The following is a 22848-nucleotide window of genomic DNA, read 5'->3' on the forward strand; positions in this document are numbered from 1 at the left end:
TTTATATATTCCTTGTGTCGTTCTCCTTTCATTTGGTCATTCAGGAGGTTCTAATCTGGTAAAACAAGCCGCTTTACATTCCTTCAAGACTTAGCCTGAAGGCTGCTCTCCATAGCTACCACTAGGATAGCTTTCAATAAAGGATGTCTTTAACCTAATCATCAATAAGGGTTGTTTGGACTGGTACAAGGTGCCCACTTTAATTAGTGGTCAGTATATACCAAACCTACTTCTCACGTAAGGCATTAGCCAAACTTAGAACGTTCTTGAATGCAAGTACAACGCAACACACCTTTTAACATATAAAGAATTAAGTGTTTTTTCTACAGCAATAGTCGGGTTTGGAAAATGTATTTCAAAATCATCTGTTCGTTTAGATGAAAGTCCGACGGCATTATCGGTGTGAAAATCAGGTTTGACCTTAGGATGACTATCATTTGTGAACTGGAGGAATGGTTCATTGAATGTAAAAGCTGAAATCTCGCTGACTCTTCTATATGATGTTAGGGCTAAAAGAAGGGCTGTCCAAAATAAATACTTTAATTCTGCCCTATGGATTGGTTCAAATGGAGTTTTCATCAATTGATCTAGCACTACACTTTGCTGCCTTGAAGATGAAGGATTTCTTATTGGTAGGAAGACCCTAAAAAGGCCTTTAAGAAATTCCTTATTAAGTCTGTTAGACCAAAGGGACGGCTGGTTCCACTTTATTTTGGAATGGAAAATGGCAGCTAAATGACCTCTGACTGAAGCTTCAATCATTCCTGGCTTCGCTAAGTGCAGAAGATATGGTAATATCTGTTAAGGAGGTGAAGATATAGAGAGTAAATGATGCTCAGTAAACCAGATGCAAAATGTTTCCATTTGTAAATGTGGCGTGCATTTTACTGGTGGATATCGCTCTGGCTTTGGACAAAACGTCTTTGCAGTCTTTTGGAACGTACCAGCATTTGGAAATCATTTAATTCAGGAGCCTAGCCGGCAAACAGAGAACGTGGATCCAGATGGCTAATCTGATTGGTTCCAGCTGTACCTGAGGCTTTTCCAAGAGGAGATGTAACTCTGTGGACCAGTACTGTCTGGGTCGGCATAGAGCTTTTGGGATGATGCGGCACAGTTCCTGCCTCATTTTTGATAACACTCTTGGAATCAGAGGAATTAGAGTATGTGTTAAGGTTAAGTTCCTAAACCCTCATAACACTGGCTAGAAGTGACTGCTGGCAAAGTGCTGCCATTTTTGGTCCTGGTTAGTAGCAAACAGATTGGGTGTTAGTGTGCCTCAAAGATGAAATACTGTTGCAGTTAGAGGGCAGGGCTTTCATGCAAGAGTCTGGAGCCATTCAGGTAGGAAGTAAGTTCTTTGTTTATAGTTCGGTCCTTGGGCTACAGAAACAGCAGGTAGGTCCTGTCAGGGCTTCATCCTCACTCTTAATGCCCCAATCTGTAAGCATCCACAGCAGACCACATACCAACATACTGTTACATCATTCGCTCCCAGCATTCCACTGTTTAACTTCCATACATCAGCTCACAGGAGATGGGAACACACAAGATACACAACCTTTCTAGTTGGTCTTGTTAGCTACCAGTCGTGACATTCCTTTGTTGATCTGCTGAGACTGTTGGCACAGGAGTAGGTTATGCCTGGCCCATGCTCTGCCTTTATTTGAATAGGACACTGTATTACCCAATCCCACATTCTCTGCGCCTCCTTGGACAATATGCAGGAGAATGCCCCATTTGTTTGCTGGCACAGTGCATGCTTGTTGAGTAGGCAATGCATATTAATATTGACTAATTATGCATTCTAGGAAGGCAATAATGCAGCCCCAGAGGGATTGTGTTGTAACTTACCTGAATGGTACTTGACTGACCATGACCTTCCCCATATCTACTTGGCTGATTGTACGAGGCTTAGAACCTTCAGGTGAAGCTCAAATAGAATGTTAAGTTTTTCAGTCGGCTGTTGGTTTTGGCAAGACAGGGGACGCACCTGGTGATTCGAATAAACTTTCTTCATATTGTTCTTGCCTGCCCTTTTTTGTCTCCTCATCAGGTCGTTCTCAAGTCAAGAAAATGAATATGCACTTGAGCTTTGTTGACCATCTGCCATTGACCTGTAACCATTCGTCTCTCTATACTTGAGAGTTTTGGTAGACTATGTTCTACAGATTTTACGGTCCCTTGCCTTATATACCGGATGAACGCAATATAAGCACTCCTTGCTTGGGGCTTCAGAATGGAGCCTCTTTTTTCCCCACCGGTTCCACATTGCCCAAAAATACATTTTTGGGAAGATTCAGACATGGTTTGATGTATTACGCTTAGTAAGCTGAAGAGGCAATGTTAATTTCTTCAGAAATGTTGAGAAAGAACATAAATAAATCCACTTACCTGTCTGACCGACCAGAGCTCAAGGGGACTCAATTTGCACACAATGTGCGTAGAAATCTGAACTAGGGTGACCAGGGTGCGAAGAGGTAAACACTGTGCTTTGCTATAACTGGCTCAAATTTGGATCTTTTATAATGAAGTGAAAAGGCTACTGTTGTGATTACGTCTGTGTATATTTAGCATTGTATTGCGCACTAGGATTTAAATTAGGGCTCCCAGCTTGACAACTGGGATGATTGAAGCATGTGAATCTATAAAAGATCCAATATTGGTGAATTTGCAAACCCAAATGTGATTAACATCATACTGAGAAGAAAAATGGATATAATTCTTATTTCGTAGAGTGTTGGAAAGGCCAGGTCTTTAAACCCTTCCTAAACTTTAAAAAGTTTGTCTCTTTGTATAAAGAGAACAGTAAAGAATGGAACTTTAAAGTGGTAGCCGCAGAGCCACCCCTCTCTGCTGTGGTCTTTTTAGGAGGTAATATTACAGGTACTTTTATAAATCCAGAGTTCACCAAGGTGGACGAACTCCATTTTAGGTCCTTCGCTTCCTCACACCCTTTGATACACCATTTCTTTTCCGTTTACTGCACCAGGCTTTATATTCAGAATTCGGCTACTGTTTTTATTTCAGTAGTTTCCCAGATTCTCAAATAATTCGGGGGTAGCTAAAGGGCAGCATGTTGGTGCTTTTGAAACCCCCAAATAAGAATAAATATAATATCTTCGTTCTTTACCATTTATTGTAAGAATATCCGTACATCTGAGTTGCGAGCTAAGGAAGAAAGCAAAGGCAGGAATATCTCCCACTCTAAACAATATTTCTCGGATTTTCTACTATTGATGCTGACAAGTTATGTCTGTCTTGTCCTCTGTGCTTCCCTTGTAGACGACAGCCAAAAAGAGTATAGCTGTCTTTACCAGCCCCGGTATCATTTAGTCTCTCTATGGGGTAGAAACCTAGTCATTTTCTGTGAGTACAGAATCAATGACCATATTTTCCGACAGCAGGGGCCGACTAAAAGAGTGCTGGGGGCAAACAGTCTCATTCCTAACTCAGTCCACATAGAGCTCACGGGGCCCTTGCTCCTGCAATCACATCTCTATAAATTTCTATGTAGAATAAATACCTCTTAACATTTTGTCACGGACGCACATTGTGCAAAAATACACAATATTAAAATGGAAAAATAAAGCTGCAACAAATTGATTACATTTATCCTTACAAGCATCATTGAAAGGTTTTGGATTTCATAGTATACATGTTCCTATACATGATGCATCGGAAAAGGGCGGAAGGAAAACCACCCTGCACTCCTACATAATATTAAAGCTGCATTTGGTAGAGGAGGGGACATCCTTAAACACTAGCTCTTAGGAGTGGGAATCCCCAATAGCCCATTCCCCACAGTTTCTATCTGCCAGCCTTAAAAGAATTGCAAAGTTCAGATATGTAAACATATATTCCACAATATTTCCGATTGATAATTTATAGCTTTATTTTTCTCCTGCAATATCTAGATGTATGAACATACAGGGTAAACCTAGCCAAAAAACATTGGAGTGGTGTACAGGACCAATGGTAGAGATAGAGTCAATGTGTGATCTAAGTAAGAGCTGGTTTATCAGGAATAAGAACGGGCTATTTCTTCATTCGAAATGTAGATTTATTTAAAGACCAGAGTATTCAGCTATTAACTAAATTGGGGGCCGAGGCAGTCTTGATAGCTACAGGAATGTTGTTCCAGATCTTGGGTAAATAGATGGAGACGGTCTATTGCCCTGCTTTCTTTCTTACACTTCTTCATCTCCATTCTAGTGGGTATCCTGACTGAGGGTGTCCAGATCAACCAGAGATTGTGAGCTTTTCTACCACACAGGCAGGATTGCCAGTCATGATGGTTTTGTAGAGAAAGCAGCAGCTTTTGAATATGGTATGGACAAGCAAGGGGAGCCAGAGGAATTCCATGGGGAGGGGGGCACATTTCTATAGGTCCTTGATAAGACCTTCTGCGGTGTGTATAATGTACTGAATGAAGGTGGTCAGAATTAAGTCTGGGAGGCCAACGAACAAGACATTGTCACCATACAAATGAGAACGTAGGAGGACTTTAAGAGCAGTTACAAATGCACTTTGTGTAGCGATACTAGTTTAAGGAAAAACCTCTGCACAAGTATGTAGTTAACATTAAAACCAGTGCCGCTAGAGGAAGAAGACTTACAACACAGGAGGAGTGGCCACCTCACTTCTATCAACAATCTGCCCCTGTCTCCAATATGCCCACCGAAGCTGCATAAAATCAGTGACATGGGTTTTCCTCAATTACTCTCGGTCTGGAGTAAGAACAGTCATTTGCTGGGATCCAGAAAATAAGGGGATGAATTATTTGTTAGCTATCTCACTTTTCCTAACACTTTTCAGATGTACTACAAATGAAAATATTTACTCCGAGACCCATAAATTGGGTGTGGCAGAATGATTAGGGTAAGAGTTAGTCTATGCGGTATATTTTGGCAAATTCTGCCCTCAACAGAAACTGCACTAGTAAAAATGTGATCGCAAATCTATTCTGGTTATTGGGCACAAACAGACTGCATTTAAAGATACCAGAGTGGGTTAAAAAGTGCTTTAAATATGCTGAAAAAGGTGGGGTCTCTAAACTGACTGCGGTCGAAGAATGTAGTTAAGAATCGTTTATATGAGTTGTGGCCACTGCAACTAAGGTGTATCTTTACACATGTAGCCTACAATCTCATTGGTGTCCTCCTTCAGGTCCTCATCCTCCTGGTCTCTTTACAGCTACTCCTTTCCAGTTCTCATCTTCTGGTCCCTATCCTACAACTTTTGGTGCCGATGTAACCCATCTGCTCCTGGTCCTCTTACTCCTCCAGGTCCAGATCTTTAAGGTTCTATTCTTTCTGATCGCCTTGGTACTGGTCCTGCTATTCTTCTCGATTCTATTTCTTCCGATTTTGGTTATCCTTCAGGTCTTGGTCATGTTCCTTCTGATTCTGCTCCTGGTCCTCCAGCTCCCCCCCAGGAACTGCTATGGACTGGTCTGCTGACACTCATCTTGCTCATTCTCCTTGTAATAATCTCATGTCCCTGGTCCAGTTTCTCTTTTATCTCTTGGGCCCGCTAGTTCTGGTCCTACTGGCTCTTGACCACCTGATCCTTCCTGTTCTGGTTCTATGGATCTTTGTCCTTCTGGCTCAGTCTCCCGGGTTCTTGCTCTCCTAGGCCACTTACCCCTAGTCCTCCTGGCCCCTCTAGTTCTAGACTTCATGGTCTTGAATCTCTTGGCTGTGTTCTTCTACCTGGTCTGGTGTGATTCGCGCCCCCCCACCACAGGACTTCAATTAGAATATCCTGTACCAGAACATCACGTGAAAGAGCCTTCATCTGCCAGGAAAGCAGGTACAAGACTTCCTGTGGCAGGAAATCCGGTAATGTAACAGGCTGGGTAGGCTTAAATTCAACAGGGAAGTCAGTAACCTTCATCCACATGACAGAGTTTACATTTCCTGACTGCTCCTGGCTTTACAGGCATAGTCAAAATCTTCACCACCACAGCTTATCAAACAGAGAAGCTTGGGACACCATTGCATACGGAAACTAAATGCCCAAACTCCTTAAGTGAACCTTGTCTCTCTTTGAAGAATAAGAGCTGGTGCCATAACACTTAAGTAGTCTTAAGAAAAGCATATCAGTTAACCAAACGTAAATAATTTCCTCCAAATAATCTAGGACTAAAGATAGAATACCAAAATGTAATGCCCTTCCTCTACAGCCGGACTGGTATTGAGACACTATTCTAGCATGTTTCTCACATTAGGAGATCTTTTGGGCTCTGTGAAACAAACAGCAGTCAGGAAACTCACTTTGGTAAGAAAACCAGCTCGACAGAAGCTTTAGTCCCCCTTAACAGGTCAGCACTAGTGAAAATCAATCATTAGGCTTACCGCACGCCCAGATATCCACTGGCTTTCCATATGCTTCCTTACGCAGCACTTCTGGTGAGAGGTAGCCGGGAGTGCCAGCGAACCCTGCCAAAGAAAAAAAAAGGAGAACAGAAACTAATTGTCAGAGGGTGAACCTGGTGCAGTCTGAAGGAGGGCGGAAAAAGGGGGCACATGGCACACATACACACAGTGTGAAAAAAGGAATAACCTTCCACCAGCAGGTTCAGAAAAATACCACAGGAGCCTCAACAAAATAAAGTGAAACACGACCGAACATGACGTGGCTCACAACCTTCAAGTTAGACTAACTCAGTATCCATCACTCGCCTGTAACACTGCAATGGAGCCTCACTCATTACCAGTCGCTGGTCTCTTGCACTATTATGGAGTCTCACTCATTACCAGTCGCTGGTCTCTTGCACTATTATGGAGTCTCACTCATTACCAGTCGCTGGTCTCTTGCACTATTATGGAGTCTCCCATATTACTAGTTGCTGCTCTCTCGCACTATTATAGAGTCTCACTCATAGTCAGTCGCTGCTCTCTCGCACTATTATGGAGTCTCCCTCATTACCAGTCGTTGGTTTCTCGCACTATTATGGAGTCTCCCTCATTACCAGTCGCTGGTCTCTTTCACTATTATGGAGTCTCACTCATTACCATTTGCTGGTCTCTGACACTATTATGGAGTCTCACTCATTACCAGTTGCTGGTCTCTCACACCATTATGGAGTCTCACTCATACTTCATCACAAACTCACAATTTTAAATAGATTCTCTAATTTCTTCGTATGGACTCGTACGCCATCAGGTCATGTTTATCCACACCCTGACCCCACACAACTGATTCCATACACTTCAAATAACCCACACTCTACCAACATCACAAGTTTTACAAAAAAAATATAATCGAATACCCAAAAGATTTTACTCACCAAACCAGGCCTGTTGCTCTCCCTGGACCTCGATTGCCAAGCCGAAATCCGCAAGTTTCACGGCCGCACCTTTGCATTTGCTGGCCAGGAGCAGGTTTTCTGGCTGTCGTCAGCAAGCCATTTAACACAGAGGTCATTTTTATTGATTGACAGACAGAGGACAGACACAGCAACGCTTGGTATGCATAACAAAAGGGGCGGGTTCAGAATCACTACATACAATGTAACCAGAGGGAGCCAGAGATCCCTTCAAGTGCCATAGGCAAGAAGTTAGGGGCGCAAAGACTGACCAGTGTGCACACCCACTGGGCGTGTACACGACCTTAAGCGGAGTTTCATGGACAGGTCTGCCCCCCAGGTGATATGGCCGCTGGGGCAGTACAATTACACATCTGTAGCGACTGGGTGGAAGAGGTGCAGAAAAAAACAAGAATGACCCCCTAAAACATAAATCAACCCCTCCCTTCTCGAAAGTATCAGAGGTGTGAAATAAGTTTGCTACTCTGGGGCAGAGTGGGGGCGATTCTTGAGATTTCTTTTTTCTTTATAGCAGCGAGTGAATCCCACCCTCAGTCGGTCAGTGTAGAGATCCTCCCTCCCCCAGAGGGCTGGGGGGGTGCACTGTTTCTCTTGTTACTGGGGGCCGATATTGTAGCACCGCTGGAAACCTGGCCCCCAGTAAAAAAAAAAACAGTCTCTACAGCTGCAAAACCAGCCCCAGCCTCCCAGGAAAATGCCCGATGCCAGCTGCGGCCAGTCCGGCCCTGGATAAAAGGAGGCATGGGCAGTAAACTCTGTTTGCAGAGTTCTCCGCGCTCCACGGAGCACACAAAGATATTTCCTCGCGCGCACCAACCTTAAGTTGGCGAGCGAGGAAAATCCTACGCTAGACCACCTCCCAGCGAGATTTCTCAACAAGGGCAGTTGCGGATGATCACGACCATTCGCACTGGGAAACCATCAGTTCGCATTGAGGAAGCTGCAGCTCGAGAAGAAAATCTACTCAAGCAGAGGAAAGAAGCAGCTCCCTCTTGTGCTGCGCATGATACCGTTCGCGCTGATTTTCCGGTGCCGGACAAACACCCGGTGCTAAAAATCAGTGCGAACGGCGCGACTAAACCCACTCTGCGGAACTCCCTGTAGCATGGTGGAGTTTTTTGGTCACTTCACAGAGTTCTGTGTAGCGGAACTCTGCCCAGGCATAGATAAAAGGTGACTAGTCTGTTAAGGTTTGCAGGGAATACTGGTTCATGGTACTGGGTTGACTGCTTTGAATACCACAACTTCATCAGCCAACCAATTAGAGCCGACTGGGCCTCTAGTGCGATCTCCCAGCAAGACATATTTTCAAGAGGGACTTGTGCATGCGTGCGTAGGTACGCATACACTTCTTTCAGATATGGTGCAAGGCTAAGTGTGAATAGCAGTCAAATGTCCTGGCCTGTCGATGGCCTCTGTGTAATATCTCCCTCTATATCTCTTCAACATTGTAACCTGCACTTCTGTGTGATCCTACACTCCGAGAATCAGGGGCCAATGCTGAAGTCACTGTCGCCCGTTATCTCCTGAAGCCGGTTATTGCCAGAGGTCCATTTGCACCAATTTAGATTTCCTGAAATACACTGGGTGCAACAATAAGACATAATACAGCCGTCTGCAACGCTTCATCTGAAATATGGAAATTAACTAGTAAAGAGACTGACCCATTCAAGAATTTGCAGATCCATATTGATTTGTTCTATGAAGTCCAACTCGTGGTTGCCCAAAAAGAACACGGAGATTTGGATGGATGTTCTAGTTAAGCCAGATGCCCTTTTGCTTCTCCTATGAACAAATTCTGGACTAATCCTTTACTACTTAAAGCCTTACGCCTGGGTGTGACTCCTTAGAACATTCGCAGTTTTCTGCCTTAGTCCCTAAAGGTCGTGACACACTTCCACATTCTGCTCCTATAATTTAAAATTCCCAACTCCCAGTCAGAAAAAAAGATCCACTCTATACCTACGTTTTATTTTAACACTGCATGACACAGCACTCTGAATTTCATAAATGAAGTTTGCTTTACGTTCATTGTCCTCTAGTCGCAAGGCTCCAAAAAAGCCCCAACAAAAATCTTCCGTTAGTCGGAACCCTTTCCTGTCCCGCCCCTACTTGACTTTACATGAGTAGTTCATGGTTTCTCTATAATATTCCTGTTGGTGCATAAGCCTTTGGTAAAGCTGCTTTGAATGAAAGAAGTTGTTAAAATTACTTTTGATAGAAACTTTTAGGCTGAAAAACATCAGTTCACTTATTGAAGAATGACTGCCTCCTCGGTAATGTTACAGATACTTAATTCACTTGAGCTACATTCATCACGGCTATTACCTTATTTTGAATTCCATGTGATGAGCTGTATTTATTTAACTAAGGTTATATTTATTTCATGAACTTCAATACAATTGTGCAGAAAACGAAACCTTTACACCTTATAGTCCCAGGATATCTGTGAATAGTGTTTGTTACCAACCATAGGCATGAACATCCCAACGCCAGTCTTGTAATATTAAGGGGAAATTGCTTCTGACAGTATTCTTCACCACATGATAATGTAAAACACTATATTATGGTAAGCTGTTAATGGTAGTGGCTTTCATATAGCTTCACAAAAAAGTATTTTCTTGAAAAATATTCCAATTGTTTCATTCAAATTTGTTTAATTCGTTTCTTTTTCTGACAGTTTTCCAACAAAAGATCAAAAACAAATGTAATTTTTGTCTTCTAGCCGAAGTAAACCCGGGGCATGCATGCAACAGCAGCCCCGCTTGTGAGTTTGGAGATCAGTTTACTCAACACCCCACTTCTATAGGCAGTACTCTTCTGAGTTGAGACTTTTTATTTTATTTTTTTAGCTTCGGTGAGATTCCGTCTAACGCATATATACTTTGGCATCTGAATTAGAAGCAATCTCAAGAGCTGGGGGTCGGCTTCAGTTGATAGGATCTTAAAGGCCTACCTTGGTGTCCCTTTGCTGTCATTGCTTGCTTTACATCGGTGTTCCTCCTGGACCCCAAACCTGCCATGTCACCACTTGGTGTCACCGCTGCATCGCGGTCTCTCTATTAGTTCTTCCTATATGACGCAAAGAATCGTGTTATAAAGCTGCTTAGCTAAACATTTGTCACATCAGGGAGCCCGAGCTCGAAACCTTGTGATGCGTAACTATAGTTATCTTTTCGGACAGATTTTGGTTTTCCCATAAGCATACCAAACACGGCTATTAAACACTCTGCAATAACAGATTTTACCAATAACGCTGTGTTGCTCTAAATTTTCCTTCATTTCCCATAGGTCTTTCTTCTCGGTTACCACTCTCTCCTCCGATTCGCGCGCATCGTTTTCCCCCTATTTCATCCACGAGTATCTTACTCTCTCTCTTTCCACTTCCGGTTCAATCTTACACCAACTTCTTCCGCTCTTTCCAAGTCTGAACCGTTTGGCAGTTGCAGACATTTGGCCATCGTTTCCCGAATCCTGCCCTCCTCGACCTACAACCGAGACTGTTCGAAGCAGCCTGCCGCAGGTGACAATAATAACATCTCGATCTCTGCTACCCGACCATCGCCGTCTCTCGCTTGGGGCCCCATGTGACCACGGCTGCGTGGGCAGCGACAGCCTGCCATGCTGCCACTCTCGGGCAGCAGCGCGTGGACCGGACTTGGTTTCGATCCCTGAATGTACAGGTGGGAAGTATTACCTAGGCTGCCGTCAAACAGCCTCCGACGCGCCTACCCTGGACCCGGGTGCCACATCGGGCAAGCAGGCGAATGAAAACAACGAGTAATCGGATAACTGGCAGATCACCGGCTAACACGAGGAGCATACTGGAGCTCACCAACTACAAGGGAGGGCCGCCGAGGCTCTCTAACTCTAGGAGATGGCCCTCCCGCCAACAGGCCATAGAATTACACCAACTACAAGGGGTGGGCCCCTAAAAGGAGGAACCAACTGAAAGTAATTTGCCTCGGGGGCAAACTGGACAAACACACTAACTGCAAGGCCTGGACAAGAGCACACTACTAAACATGGTGGGCATCCAGCGAACACTGACTACAAGGAGTGGGCCCTGATCAAACAGACTGACCACACTAACTGCTCGGATGAGCCACCGGGCAATCAAGAGAGATGAGCCGAGCACACTAGTTTGATGGGATGGGCCACCAGAGCACACAGAGATGGTGGGCTGCAGTAAATAGGTTAAGAAAGCCAACTATATGGGGTTGGCCACCAAATAACCCTCAATACAAGGAATGGGTCAAGCAGAGCAAACAGGTGGAGCACACTAACTGCAGGGGCGGGACACTATACACTAGCAGTATGGAACAGACCACCATAGCATGCTTATTACATGGGATATGCCAGGGCAAGCAAGGTATACTAACTGCATGGGATGAATCACCGGAGCACAATAACTACAGGAGATAGGCCACTAGTTAAAAAAAAGCTGAGCACAATAACTACAGGCGATGGCCCACGGGTGAAGCACCAAGTGGTACTTGTCCATCAGATGCATACCAACACCCAGGGAGGGGCTATGGCGAATATGTGGAGCACAGTAATGGCAGGGAATGGACTGGAACACACTAATTGCACATGATTGCCTTTATCCTTGTATTGGCAGGCATTAATTCAGAATGCACTTTAACGCCCCCTCTTGCTAGGACTACCTCTCCAAGTCCTTTCTTTGTTGGAGTGGCTCTTTTGAAAAATGGCCGCTGGTATAGCTAAGGGCGGTCCTTTTTCTGGCTCTGATCTCAGAGTTGACCATAACAAAAAGGATTAAACCCACTGTTTATTTATTCCCACAGGACCCACTCTACTTTTCAATAACTTGTTGATCAAGCGACTAAAGGACATCTCTGGAAGGCACTTTTGAAGGATTCTGGGATTGCCCTTTTCTTCCTGTTGGGCATGGCATACTTAACCTAGCCGGATGCACTAGAAAAGCCCCAAGAAGGGATTCCCTTATTGTTAGACAGTGGACAGTTTTTCCAGCACTGTCCACAGAACTCTATCTGGGTTCTGTAGAGAGTGCTCATGAACAGGGAGGATCCCCTCCATATTGTCCACCTAGTCTTACAGAGGGGTGACTTCAAGCTCGAGTAGGGCTCAATTCTACATGCCAGCCAGGCAACTTTGCCGATTTCCCTGTTGACCCAAAATGGCACAGTCGTCGGCCAGATTATCACTGACTATAGAGAAGAAGTCCACGTGCCTGGAGATACCAATGGTTTGCCTCTCCTGCACCATGAGGCCACATCAACTAACCTCTGTTGACTGAACCGAGATGATACACAGTCAGTGCTTGGCAGCTACTTAGCACCCAGGGGAAGACTGCTGAGATTACAAATACTAAGAAGAGTTTTTCATTATAAAGTAGAACTGACAATTCTGGGTAGAAAAAACATGGTCCGACATCTAACACAAAACTCAAGATTTTTAAAAAGAAGTGACAATCACTCTCCTACATTTACTCTCATAGCTGGTCTGACCTTAGTTGGGCATATTGTCTCCTGCGCCCTGAGACGTATTAATATTTTTACCTTAGAATCCTACTAGTAGCTGCCTTCATCTCGGGGGTAGTATCACTAACTTCCCTCTTTGTTTATGCTAAGAAGCCCACGTTTTAGTATAGGAGAAGGAAGTTCTCTATGATTAGTGGCTGAATTATACCAAGGAATACATTTTTTAATGTTGGTGTAGGAAGATCTGCGGTTCCCGGTTAGATGAATCAGAGGGGTACATTTTGTAGTACAGGGATTGCATGTTCTTTATAATCTTCACCTGGGCTACTAAAATAGATAAATGTTTTAGTAAAAGGGACTGGAAGTTCTCTGTTGCTCTTGTGTGGGTTACTGCAACAAACATTTTTTAAAGGAGACAAAGTAAGTTCTCTATGGACCACGGGTGGCTTATTAGTCCATTCCAACTGTCCCACCACATACAGGTGAAGGCTATGGGGGGGGGATGCAAACGAACTTTTGGGATTTTGTGGGTATGGCCTTGGAAGGTAAGAGAGAGCAGTTATATCACCCATCCACATATACCCCCCCTTCACCCCAAAATATGAGTTCCCAGGCAGGACCATGAGCTGAGATCATGCAGCACCTGCATGACTTCAGGGATTTAAGTGCCATGTAAGAAACCTAAACAAAATACATATACAACATTTCTGAACGCATTTTCTGTTTTAATATTGCCCCTTTGTACCTAAACATGGATTCACCCATCAACTCCATTTTAAGTGCAGCCATCTTTGATTTAAGAAAGGAAAAAAGTCCATTCGGGAAGAAAGCAATTTCTTTTTTAACTGGTCTAAAAAGTGGTGTAAATCTACTGTGTTTATGGGAACGTCATCTTTAATTGTAACTCTTACAGCTTGCATTCAACAGCTCTTATACGTAAAACAAAAACTAATTGTGGAACGTTGTCAGTCATGGAACTCCGATATGAGCATTATTTGGTTTCAGTGGAACTTGTATGTTAGTGGGGAAATAAAGTCCTGTGATGGCGAATTTACTCAAAATTGCTCCTCTTCTTCCCCCAACCTTCCCTACAAAGGACCAGAGAAGCTAGGACATAAAATCCTGGAATCAATCCATAGACTAAAGAAAAATGAAAAGAGATATTTTCTCGCAGATAAAGTGTGCCTTAGGAAAGAACGATGGTTAAAATTGCCATGTACCAAACAAGACTCTCGAAATACAATGTAAATTTCTTGAAAGGGGGGGGGCGTGGCCTGAGGCGTCAAGATGGTGGTCGCACTCTAAGAGTACTCCGGACCCCTCCGTCATCCGCCTCGAATCCAGCAGACAGCGGCAATCCTTTGGGACCCCTACCTGATTGCTGTGTGTCCCCCAACCGGTGGTGCTGCCCCGCCGTGTCTCCCTGGCCGGCGCGGGCCCTCCTGTAGTCATCCGGCGCCTACAGCCCGTTGCAGCCTGCTTGTCCCCGCGTGGGCAACCCCTTCGGCCGGCGGGGCCTGGGCGCCACTGGAGTGGCAGTGAAAAGAGCGGTCGAGTGTCTGGCGGCATCCGGAGCGGCCCGAGCCGCACCTGCGGCCCGAGCCGCACCTGCGACCACGACCCTGTGAATGGCCCATGTGAGAGCGGGAAATCGGCCAGCATGGCGGCTGGCGCCTGACGGGCAGCGATAACTGCAGCAAAGGAGGCCTGTGCATCGCGGACCGGCCCAGAGCGTGAGTGACCCTGCTGATTCCACCGGTGAGTGAAGGGGGACCGGCTGTCGGCTCCAGCAGCGGAGGGGGCATCGGAGGCTTTCCGCCCCCCCCCCCCACCCCCGGGCCTGGTCTTGCGGGACGCTCCATGTGTACCCCCTGCGGCGTGGCTGGCTGGAAGCGGGCGCAATTCGGTGCCTTGAGGGACTCCCTCCCTCCTGACCTGAGGCGGTAAGGACTGCAGCGAGCCTGTGGTGATAGCGGGGCTGAACTGGGCCGCTTCCCCTGTTTGGATGCACCTCTGGACGGGTCACAAGACACTCCAATTCCCTCCGGTGCCTGGGGTGGGGTGGGGTGGGGTGGGGTGGGGTGGGTGGGGGGGGGGGGGGGAGAAAAGATAATAGGCTGCATTGCTGTGCAGCGGGACGAGTTGCGCGGCCCCCCCCCTCCCCTATTTGGCCAGAGCCCGGACTGACCCTAGACCCTTCTATTCATCAGCCCAGCAGTGCGGAGGACTGAGGGGCATGAACTGTGGCCTGAGGCATAGGTGGAGCGAAATCTGCGGTGAGGAGGCTCGGCCATCTTGCCAGGTGACAAAGAGCGCTGGCAGAGCATAGGTCCCTAACACTCCGTCCCTCTACGGGCCAGGCCCCTGACACACCTTCGCGGCCCTTAGCCACCCTTGCTCTTGAACCAGAGTCCATGTCTCCGGGGAGACTGATCCGGTTAAGGCTCTAAGGCGCTGGATTCTGCATCTGCGGATGGGGGTCTCGGCCACCACATCGGGTGGCGGTGGTGAACACTGTCCTGGGCGTCCTCTGGGCTGTCCATTAGGAGTGGCCCTTGAGTCGACTGCCCTCCTGTCGCCTGGACATTGCTCTGGCGGAGTTGGGTCCCCGGGGGTGCCGGCTGATGTTGTGGGACTGGGTCCGCCCGCACTGGGCCCACTCAGGCTCTGGGACCCGGCCGACCTCCCGCCTCCCCTTGGACCTACGGTTGGCGCTGCGCTTCCCCAGTGGACGACGCCTCCTGGCGACCTACGCTTTGTGTGACCCGAGGACCGTGAACGGTCATTCCGTGCTCCTGTGAATCCCTTACCACTGTATAGAATCCCCGTGGGCATTGGTCTACCACGCTCCGAGCCCTTGTTCCCAGGGAGACCTTGGGTTTCACCCTCAGCCATGGGGATAGACAGGGGCCCCAAGTCTACGCCGGCTCCCACACAGACCAAGATGGAACAGTTCACCACTTCTGAGCATGAACCCCCCGGGAGGGCGGTGGGGGGTCCACCTCCCAGACAGAGACCCTGACACCATCCTTCAGGCCATTAGCGCCTCGCAGGCCTCTGTGGAAGGAGAGATTAAAGTGGATGTGTCCTCCCTCAGACAGGATCTCCGCAATGCCACTACGCGGCTGTCAGATGCTGAATCCCGCATCTCCACAGCCGAGGATGACATTTCCCAACTGAAGAAACAGGTGGCCCACCTTCGCACCCACACCAGGGAACTCCATAAGCGGGCTGAAGATGTGGAAAACCGCATACGTCGTAACAACCTCTGCTTGGTGGGGTTTCACGAAGGGGTTGAGACGAATCAGGCGGCCACCTTTGTTGAAAACTGGTTCACGTCGTGGATGCCGAAAGACACCCTTTCGACTTGGTTCGTGGTTGAGAGAGCCCACAGGTCCCTGGCGCCTAAGCCTCCCATAGGGGTTCCTCCTCGCCCTATCATCTTAAAAGTCCTCAACTTAAAGGACCGTGACGCTATTCTCCGTCCTCAAATTCCAAAACCATGTCATCATGATATTCCCGGACTTCACCAGGGAAGTCCAGGACCTCCGGTGCTCATACACTGACGTTAAGCAGAAACTACAAGCCCTGGGCCTACAGTCGCAGCTCCAATTTCCTCAGGGTCATCTTCCAGGGCAAAACTCACTTATTTGACTCACCCCAGACGGCATGGACATGGCTGATGGAGGAACGCCCCCTCTGCCTCCAGCGCAACCCTTCCTCGGAGAGGGTGGGCTCCCATCCTGCAAGGCTGAGATCGCCGGGACGTCAACACCAGCGCCGCACGAGGTCTTGTAGAAGGCGCCGGTCACAGGCAACACCATTCAGATCCTCAACCCTGGCAACTCCGGGTCTTCGAGACTCCTCTAGCCAATCCGGCTCTCCACCCCGCAACAGGATCCAATCTACAGAGGACATACCGAGATCGTCCCCACCACTGGCCCAGGTGGGCTCGCCCAGGACAGGCTCAGATTTTTCCTGCACTCCTACTCTCTAGCTGCCTACAGGATCAAGATCGCTGCATGTCTGCCGTCTGGGTGGGGCATCTCATTAGCGGGGTCCACTGCACTTGGTAGACTCCTGTGTTCATTGACATTGTCCTACTGCTGTTCCACTACTAATCCTTTCTTCTGGAGGGGTCCTCCACGCAACCAACCTGAGCGTTCTAGTTTGGTTTTGTTCAACAGGGGTTCGACAGATGCTTCTGTTCTCGAAGTGTAGGGTGGGGGGTGGGCTCAGGGTTGTTCTCTTTTTAGGTTGTTCCTCTTGTTTTGTGGTTTCAGCTCCCATGGATCGACAATTGTATCCTCCCAGCAAACCGCACCCACTCTGAACATGGGCAGTCACTCACACACCCACTGGCTCCCACGCACGTCCACACACCCCTACGACTTGCCAGGCCCTGGACCCAGAAAACACCTGCCATGACCGAGGACACCACCTTCGGGACATCTCTTCATGTCCTCTCATGGAATGTTAATGGTCTTCTGGACCGGCACAAGCATACAGCAGTCCTGCACTACGCACAACGCCTCCACATAGACATCCTCCTGCTCCAAGAAACACACATCATGGGTAATTGCTGCCCTTTCCTCGCTTGCTACAGGTACAACAGTGTATGGCATTCCGGCTTCTCCAGAGGCTCCCACGGGGGTCGCCATCCTTATGAAACGTACTCTGCCTTTTGTCCTTTCCCAGGTAACACATGACCCCCAAGGCTCTTTTGTAGCAATTTGTGGCTCCTTGGCCGGCTCCCCCCTCAATCTCCTGTCCATGTATTCCCCTCCTGCGATGCTCACCCCCACACTTGCACAAACCGCAGCCCTCTTGACCACTTTCCCTCCAGGCACTACTGTCATTGGTGGCGACTTCAACGCAGTCTCCTTCCCGGCCATAAACACTACGGGCCCCCCTTCAGCTTCCCGCACGGCGCAAGCGAAACAGCTAAGGACCTGGTCCAAGTCATTAGGTCTTATCGATGCATGGCGCATGTGGCACCCGCGCACAAGCCACTTCACTCACACCTCCACAGCCCACCACACACAGGCCCGCATAGACGTAATCTTTGACACTCGCATTCTACCCAGAGGGATTTCAGAGCACTCTCCGGTACTCCTGAGTACAGGTGCTTCCCCTTCCTCGGCCCGCCAAACATGGAGGATGAACGCATGGTTCCTCCAAGACAAAGATTTCAAGAAGGTAGTAGGGAAGGAGCTTGAACAATACTTTCTTACCAATGTGGGTTCAGTGTCCTGCAGGAGGCCGGGAAGGTGACCATAAGAGGCATCGCGAAGGGGCAGCTTTAGAAGCAGAGATTGGTGCAGCTGCGTGAAATTACCTCGAGGGAGGCGTAGGCACTTCGATTGGAACAGTCACTCTCCTAATCCGAAGATGCCGCCCACAGCCGGCAACTCGCTCACCTCTGGGCCGAGATTAGGCAGTTATCCCTGGACACGGCCAACTCCTATGGAGGTCATCGGTGGCGAGGGTATATGGGTGGGGAGACCAGAACGGTACGATTTTGCACAGGCTGGCCACTTACCCCAGGGCGAACCATATAATTCCAGAGGTGCTAGATGACCAGGGCTTGTTGCACAGTGTCCCATTGGCGATGGCCCGCACATTTGCTGCTTATTACCGGCGCTTGTACACAGCGCAGGCCCCTGACCTACCGCTTCGCGGTCTCCTTGACAGCTGTAACATGCATCTTCCACGGTTGGGGACGACTGCTCAGAAAGACCTGGACTGCCCTATTTCCCGCAAAGAGAACGAGGAGGCAATTTCCCTCACTTCATTGGGCAAGACTCCAGGGCCAGACGGCCTCCCCCAAGAATACTATGCATCGTTCCGCGACACGCTTGTGCCCCACCTGGACAGTCTATTCCGGGAAGCCCTTGAAAAAGGCTCTTTCCCGGCAGAGACGGACATTGCCACTATTGTGGTTATCCCGAAATCCCAGCCTCCCTCCCGTAATTGTGCAAACTACCGTCCTATATCCCTCCTTAACACCAAAATCATGTTGTACGCTACCATCATGGCCCAGCGCCTGAAGCCCTACTTGCCCATGTTGGTCCACCCGAATCAATGCGGCTTTATGTCCAAACACGTGACCCGCCACTGCCTTCGGAGGGGCCAGCTAGCTCTGGCCCACCGACACACGCTTACCCCTTACTTAGCCCTTCTCCTTATAGACTTCGAAAAAGCTTTCGACTCAGTGGACTGGATTTATTTACAGGCGGTATTGGCCGAGATGGGGTTTGGACCCAGGTTCTTTGCCCTGGTCTGAGTACTCTACGCACAGCCGGGTGCGCGGGTCCTAGTCAACGGCATATTGTCTGAGGCCTTTCCCATTGTGAGGGGTACGAGGCAGGGCTGCCCTCTTTCCCCCCTACTATTTGCTTTGGCGATGCCTTGGGGTCCCTGGTGCGGGCCGAGGAACGAATCAAAGATTGGGAAAGACCACGTACCGAACCGGACAAAATTGCGTTATATGCAGACGATGTCCTGCTCTTTCTGGCCGAACCAGTCACCTCTGGACCGCAATGCCTCCAGACTCAGAAGGCATTTGGGCAAGCCTCAGCTCTTCGTCTGAACCCAGGGAAATCGGTGCTGGTCCCACTCCACTTATCGAGAGACTGTTATGATTGGCAGTCCAACATACCGATTCGGCGTAATTCATTTAAATACTTGGGGATCTAGATTACCCTGCTTCCGGAGCTGGGCTGGTCCCTAAATGTCGCCCCACTGGTTAAAAAGGCCAAAGACGACCTTCAGAAACGGAAGACGTTACCCATAAACCCCCTGGGCAGGGTTGCCCTGTTTAAAATGATGATCCTTCCCAAGTTTCTCTATGTCCTCCAGAATACTGCCTTCTGCTTCTCTAGGTCCAGGTTTAGGGAACTAGATAGCATGTTGTCCAGATTTCTGTGGGGTGGAGGACTGGCGCGCATGGCCCTGTCCACGTGCCGAGTCCCCTCTTTCGACGGGGGTATGGGATTGACACATCTGTATTTATATTTCCTAGCAACGCGTCTTAGTGGTCCACGACTGGTTTTATGGGAGCTGGTCAGATCCAGCCTATCGGCTGGAATTGAGTGAACTGGGACTGTCCAAAATCCAAGCAATGATGTAGGGGGGGGGGGGGGGGGGGGGGGGGGGAACTATCTCGTCCCAACTACCGGACGTGACACGGTCCGTGCTGTTGGCCTGGCGGGCATCGTTACGTCACACTGGCTGGTCGGGTAAACTGACTCAATGCACACCCCTGTGGCATGGGACCTGGCTTCGGGAGGTTAGTGGTGTGCGGGGGTTCGGCACCTGGGACCTTATCGGTATTACGCAACTCTGGGACGTTTGGGCAGGTGACCACATGCTCTCCTTCCAAGAAATGCGAACCCATTACTCACTACACCCCTCCCAATTTTATAAGTATTTACAACTAAGGCACGCTCTCCGGACACACATCTCCGATTCTCCGCCGACACCCGGTTCCCAGAGTACAGTCCTAATGAGGCTCAGACGCTGTTGGGTGATCTGGGTAAGGGGGGCATCTCCCGCATTTACCACACCCTAGTCAATAATACCCTCACCCCGCTGGACGAGTTAAGGGATCAATGGGTAGAATGGGTGGGCCCTGAACGAGGTGGACTGGCGAGATGCCCTTATGTCACCCAAGACAATCACTGCCTCTGCCAGACTTAGGTTGATCCAGCTATACTATCTGCACACTGCCTACCTCACTCCACTGCGCCTCCACCATGCGGGCCTGCGTCCCGACGCGTCATGTCCAAGATGTGGCCTGACCCCGGGGGGATTTCTTCCATGTGGTCTGGTCCAGTCCTAAGTTGGAAGGTTTTTGGGGGGCCATTAAGGAAGAACTCACAGAAGTCTTAGGATGGGGGGGGGGGGTTCCACACGACCCACGACACTCACTATTAGGGATCACGGAGGGATTGGACGGGTCCAGACACAAGATATTTTTTAACACTGCCATGATTGTAGCCAAACGGGACATAGTGGCTGCATGGAAATGCCCTGACCCTGGGGAGGTGGCGCAAGGGAGTGGACTGGTGCGCGAACCAAGAAAGGGCCCTGTACGTGCCACGTGGATGCCCGAAGAAACATCGTAAGGTGTGGGGTAAAGGACTGGGCACTGTGGGAGATATTGAATGACTGCCTAGATCACTTCATTGACGTGTACCTCTTGTGGTGTAAACCATGGGATGCTTAGTTCTTGGACGTATCAGAATTATTGACATCCGTGTTTTTGCTGACTTGTTTATATGCTCTGAAATCAATAGACTTGGTTATCAAAAAAGATTCTTGAAAGGGGTATATCTGGTAATAGATTAACTAATTTGTTAGGTTACTATTAGACTCAATGTGTGGAAAATATCTGCAAGTATAAAGAAATAAGAACTCATCTGTGTTATTCTTATAAGATACAACTCTCTGAACACTTACTATAGTTGTAGATCTACCTAATATCGTTTTCAGGAGGAAGGTTTTCGTAACCCCAGAAGGCACAGAGTTAGGTGGAGTAACAAGCTTAAATAACCTGCCAGATTTTTTAATTGTGGTCACATCGAAAAAGTGCCTGAAAGGACTTTGTTCCCAAGTTACTTTAATCAAAGATGGCCACCAAGGGTAACCCGTAGACAGTCATAGGGTTAGCGCCCTTGTTTTCCCTCTAGAGTTGCATTCCCAGGACTCCTGCTGGTGCCAAAATGTCCACGACAAAACATCTTTCTCTCTTAACCCCACTCTGAAACATTTATGAAACATTTATTCCTTTATTATTCTTGGTGGGAAGAGCAGCAACATATTCTTGGCAACACAACAGTTTAATTATTTAACACAGACCCCAGACAACAGTCCAAAGGCATGCAGAGGCCGAGAGGCAGACTGATTCACAGGGGAAAGCAGTAGATTTCTCGACAGGCCAATGCACCAAGAATGCTGCTGGAGCAGGGAAGGAGTGGGTCAAACATCACAGGTGAGGACACTGCCACTGCGGCCTTCCTGTGGCACTGGCCTGTCGAGAAAACTCGAGATTTCCCTTTAGGACAGCCGACCTCAGCATAGGCCCAAAGACAGACAGCGCTGCAGGGCTCGCACACTCACCTTGAGGTCTCTGTGCACCACCCCCATTTGGTGGCAATGGAGAACAGCCTCCAGGATCTGCTGGATGCAATGACTGCATGCAAACACCAGGGGGCGTGTTAGTTCACAGGTGTGAGTGGTAACAACCATACAGGCTGGTCGGAGGGAAGGGGAGGGGAGGAATATGAGGAGCGAATAGGGGAGCAAAACTCACTCTCCCTCCAACCTGCCCACCCTTTGAAGCCCCTTGGAATAGCTGTCTCCTTTTCAAACCATAAGACCTGTTCAGACTGAAACCTGTTCAACACTATTTAAGCGAGAGAGAGAAGGAGGCACATACAGAATGAAAAGGGAGTGAGAAACAAAGACGTGATCGAAAGAACAGCGATACGAGAGAAAGAAAATGAGGGATGAGAAGTAAAAAGAATACGAGAAATCTACGAGACACAGAAAAAAAGATTACGAATTAAGAAGAAGTTTGTGAAGGTGATATATATATATATATATGAGAGAGCAAGAGAAAGGAAAGAAGAGAAAACCAGGGTAACTGAGCAGATAAATAACAGAAGAAAGGAGGAGCGGTTAAAGGGAATGCAGGGTACAAAACGGACTAAGTTAAAAATGAGCACGGAGCTTAGAGAAGAAATAGAGAGGGCTGTGGTATAATGGAAAAAGGAAATGTAAAGGATGACAGTAGGGAAGGGAAAGGAGAACAGGTTCGGGGGAGCAAAGTGAAAGGAGACGAAATAGAATGTGGTGGGGACAACAGCGAAAGGAGAATATAAGGAGAAAAAAGGGTGGGTTAGGAGAATGAAGGTGGCATGTAATGCAAAAAAGGGAATGGAGACGCAGGCATGATAAAAGGGTGGTACATGAGAAGGTGAGAGGGCGGGGAAAGAGGATAACAAAAAAAAAAAGAGAAAAACAAATGATTAGATGTGGATCAAG

At 48.0% G+C, this 22848-nt stretch overlaps 1 protein-coding gene across 50 annotated transcripts in view; it reads right to left on the reverse strand.

Moving 5' to 3' along the window:
* Positions 1 to 22848, reverse strand: part of CAMK2B (calcium/calmodulin dependent protein kinase II beta) — a 925878-nt gene that overhangs the window by 416832 nt on the left and 486198 nt on the right. For 37 of the 50 annotated variants that reach the window (XM_085635964.1, XM_085635962.1, XM_085635952.1 and 34 more), the window contains exons 7-8: positions 7295 to 7397; positions 6360 to 6443 (exon numbers count right to left, since the gene is read on the reverse strand). In XM_085635964.1, coding sequence (XP_085492090.1) covers positions 6360 to 6443; positions 7295 to 7397 — 187 coding nt within the window. Of the gene's footprint in view, positions 1 to 6359; positions 6444 to 7294; positions 7398 to 21921; positions 21995 to 22848 lie in introns of all 50 variants that reach the window. The other 13 variants (XM_085635972.1, XM_085635963.1, XM_085635953.1 and 10 more) reach the window with 1 other exon arrangement.

This window comes from Triturus cristatus, chromosome 11 (genome assembly GCF_964204655.1).
Source record: "Triturus cristatus chromosome 11, aTriCri1.1, whole genome shotgun sequence".
NCBI classification, from domain to species: Eukaryota; Metazoa; Chordata; class Amphibia; order Caudata; family Salamandridae; genus Triturus; species Triturus cristatus.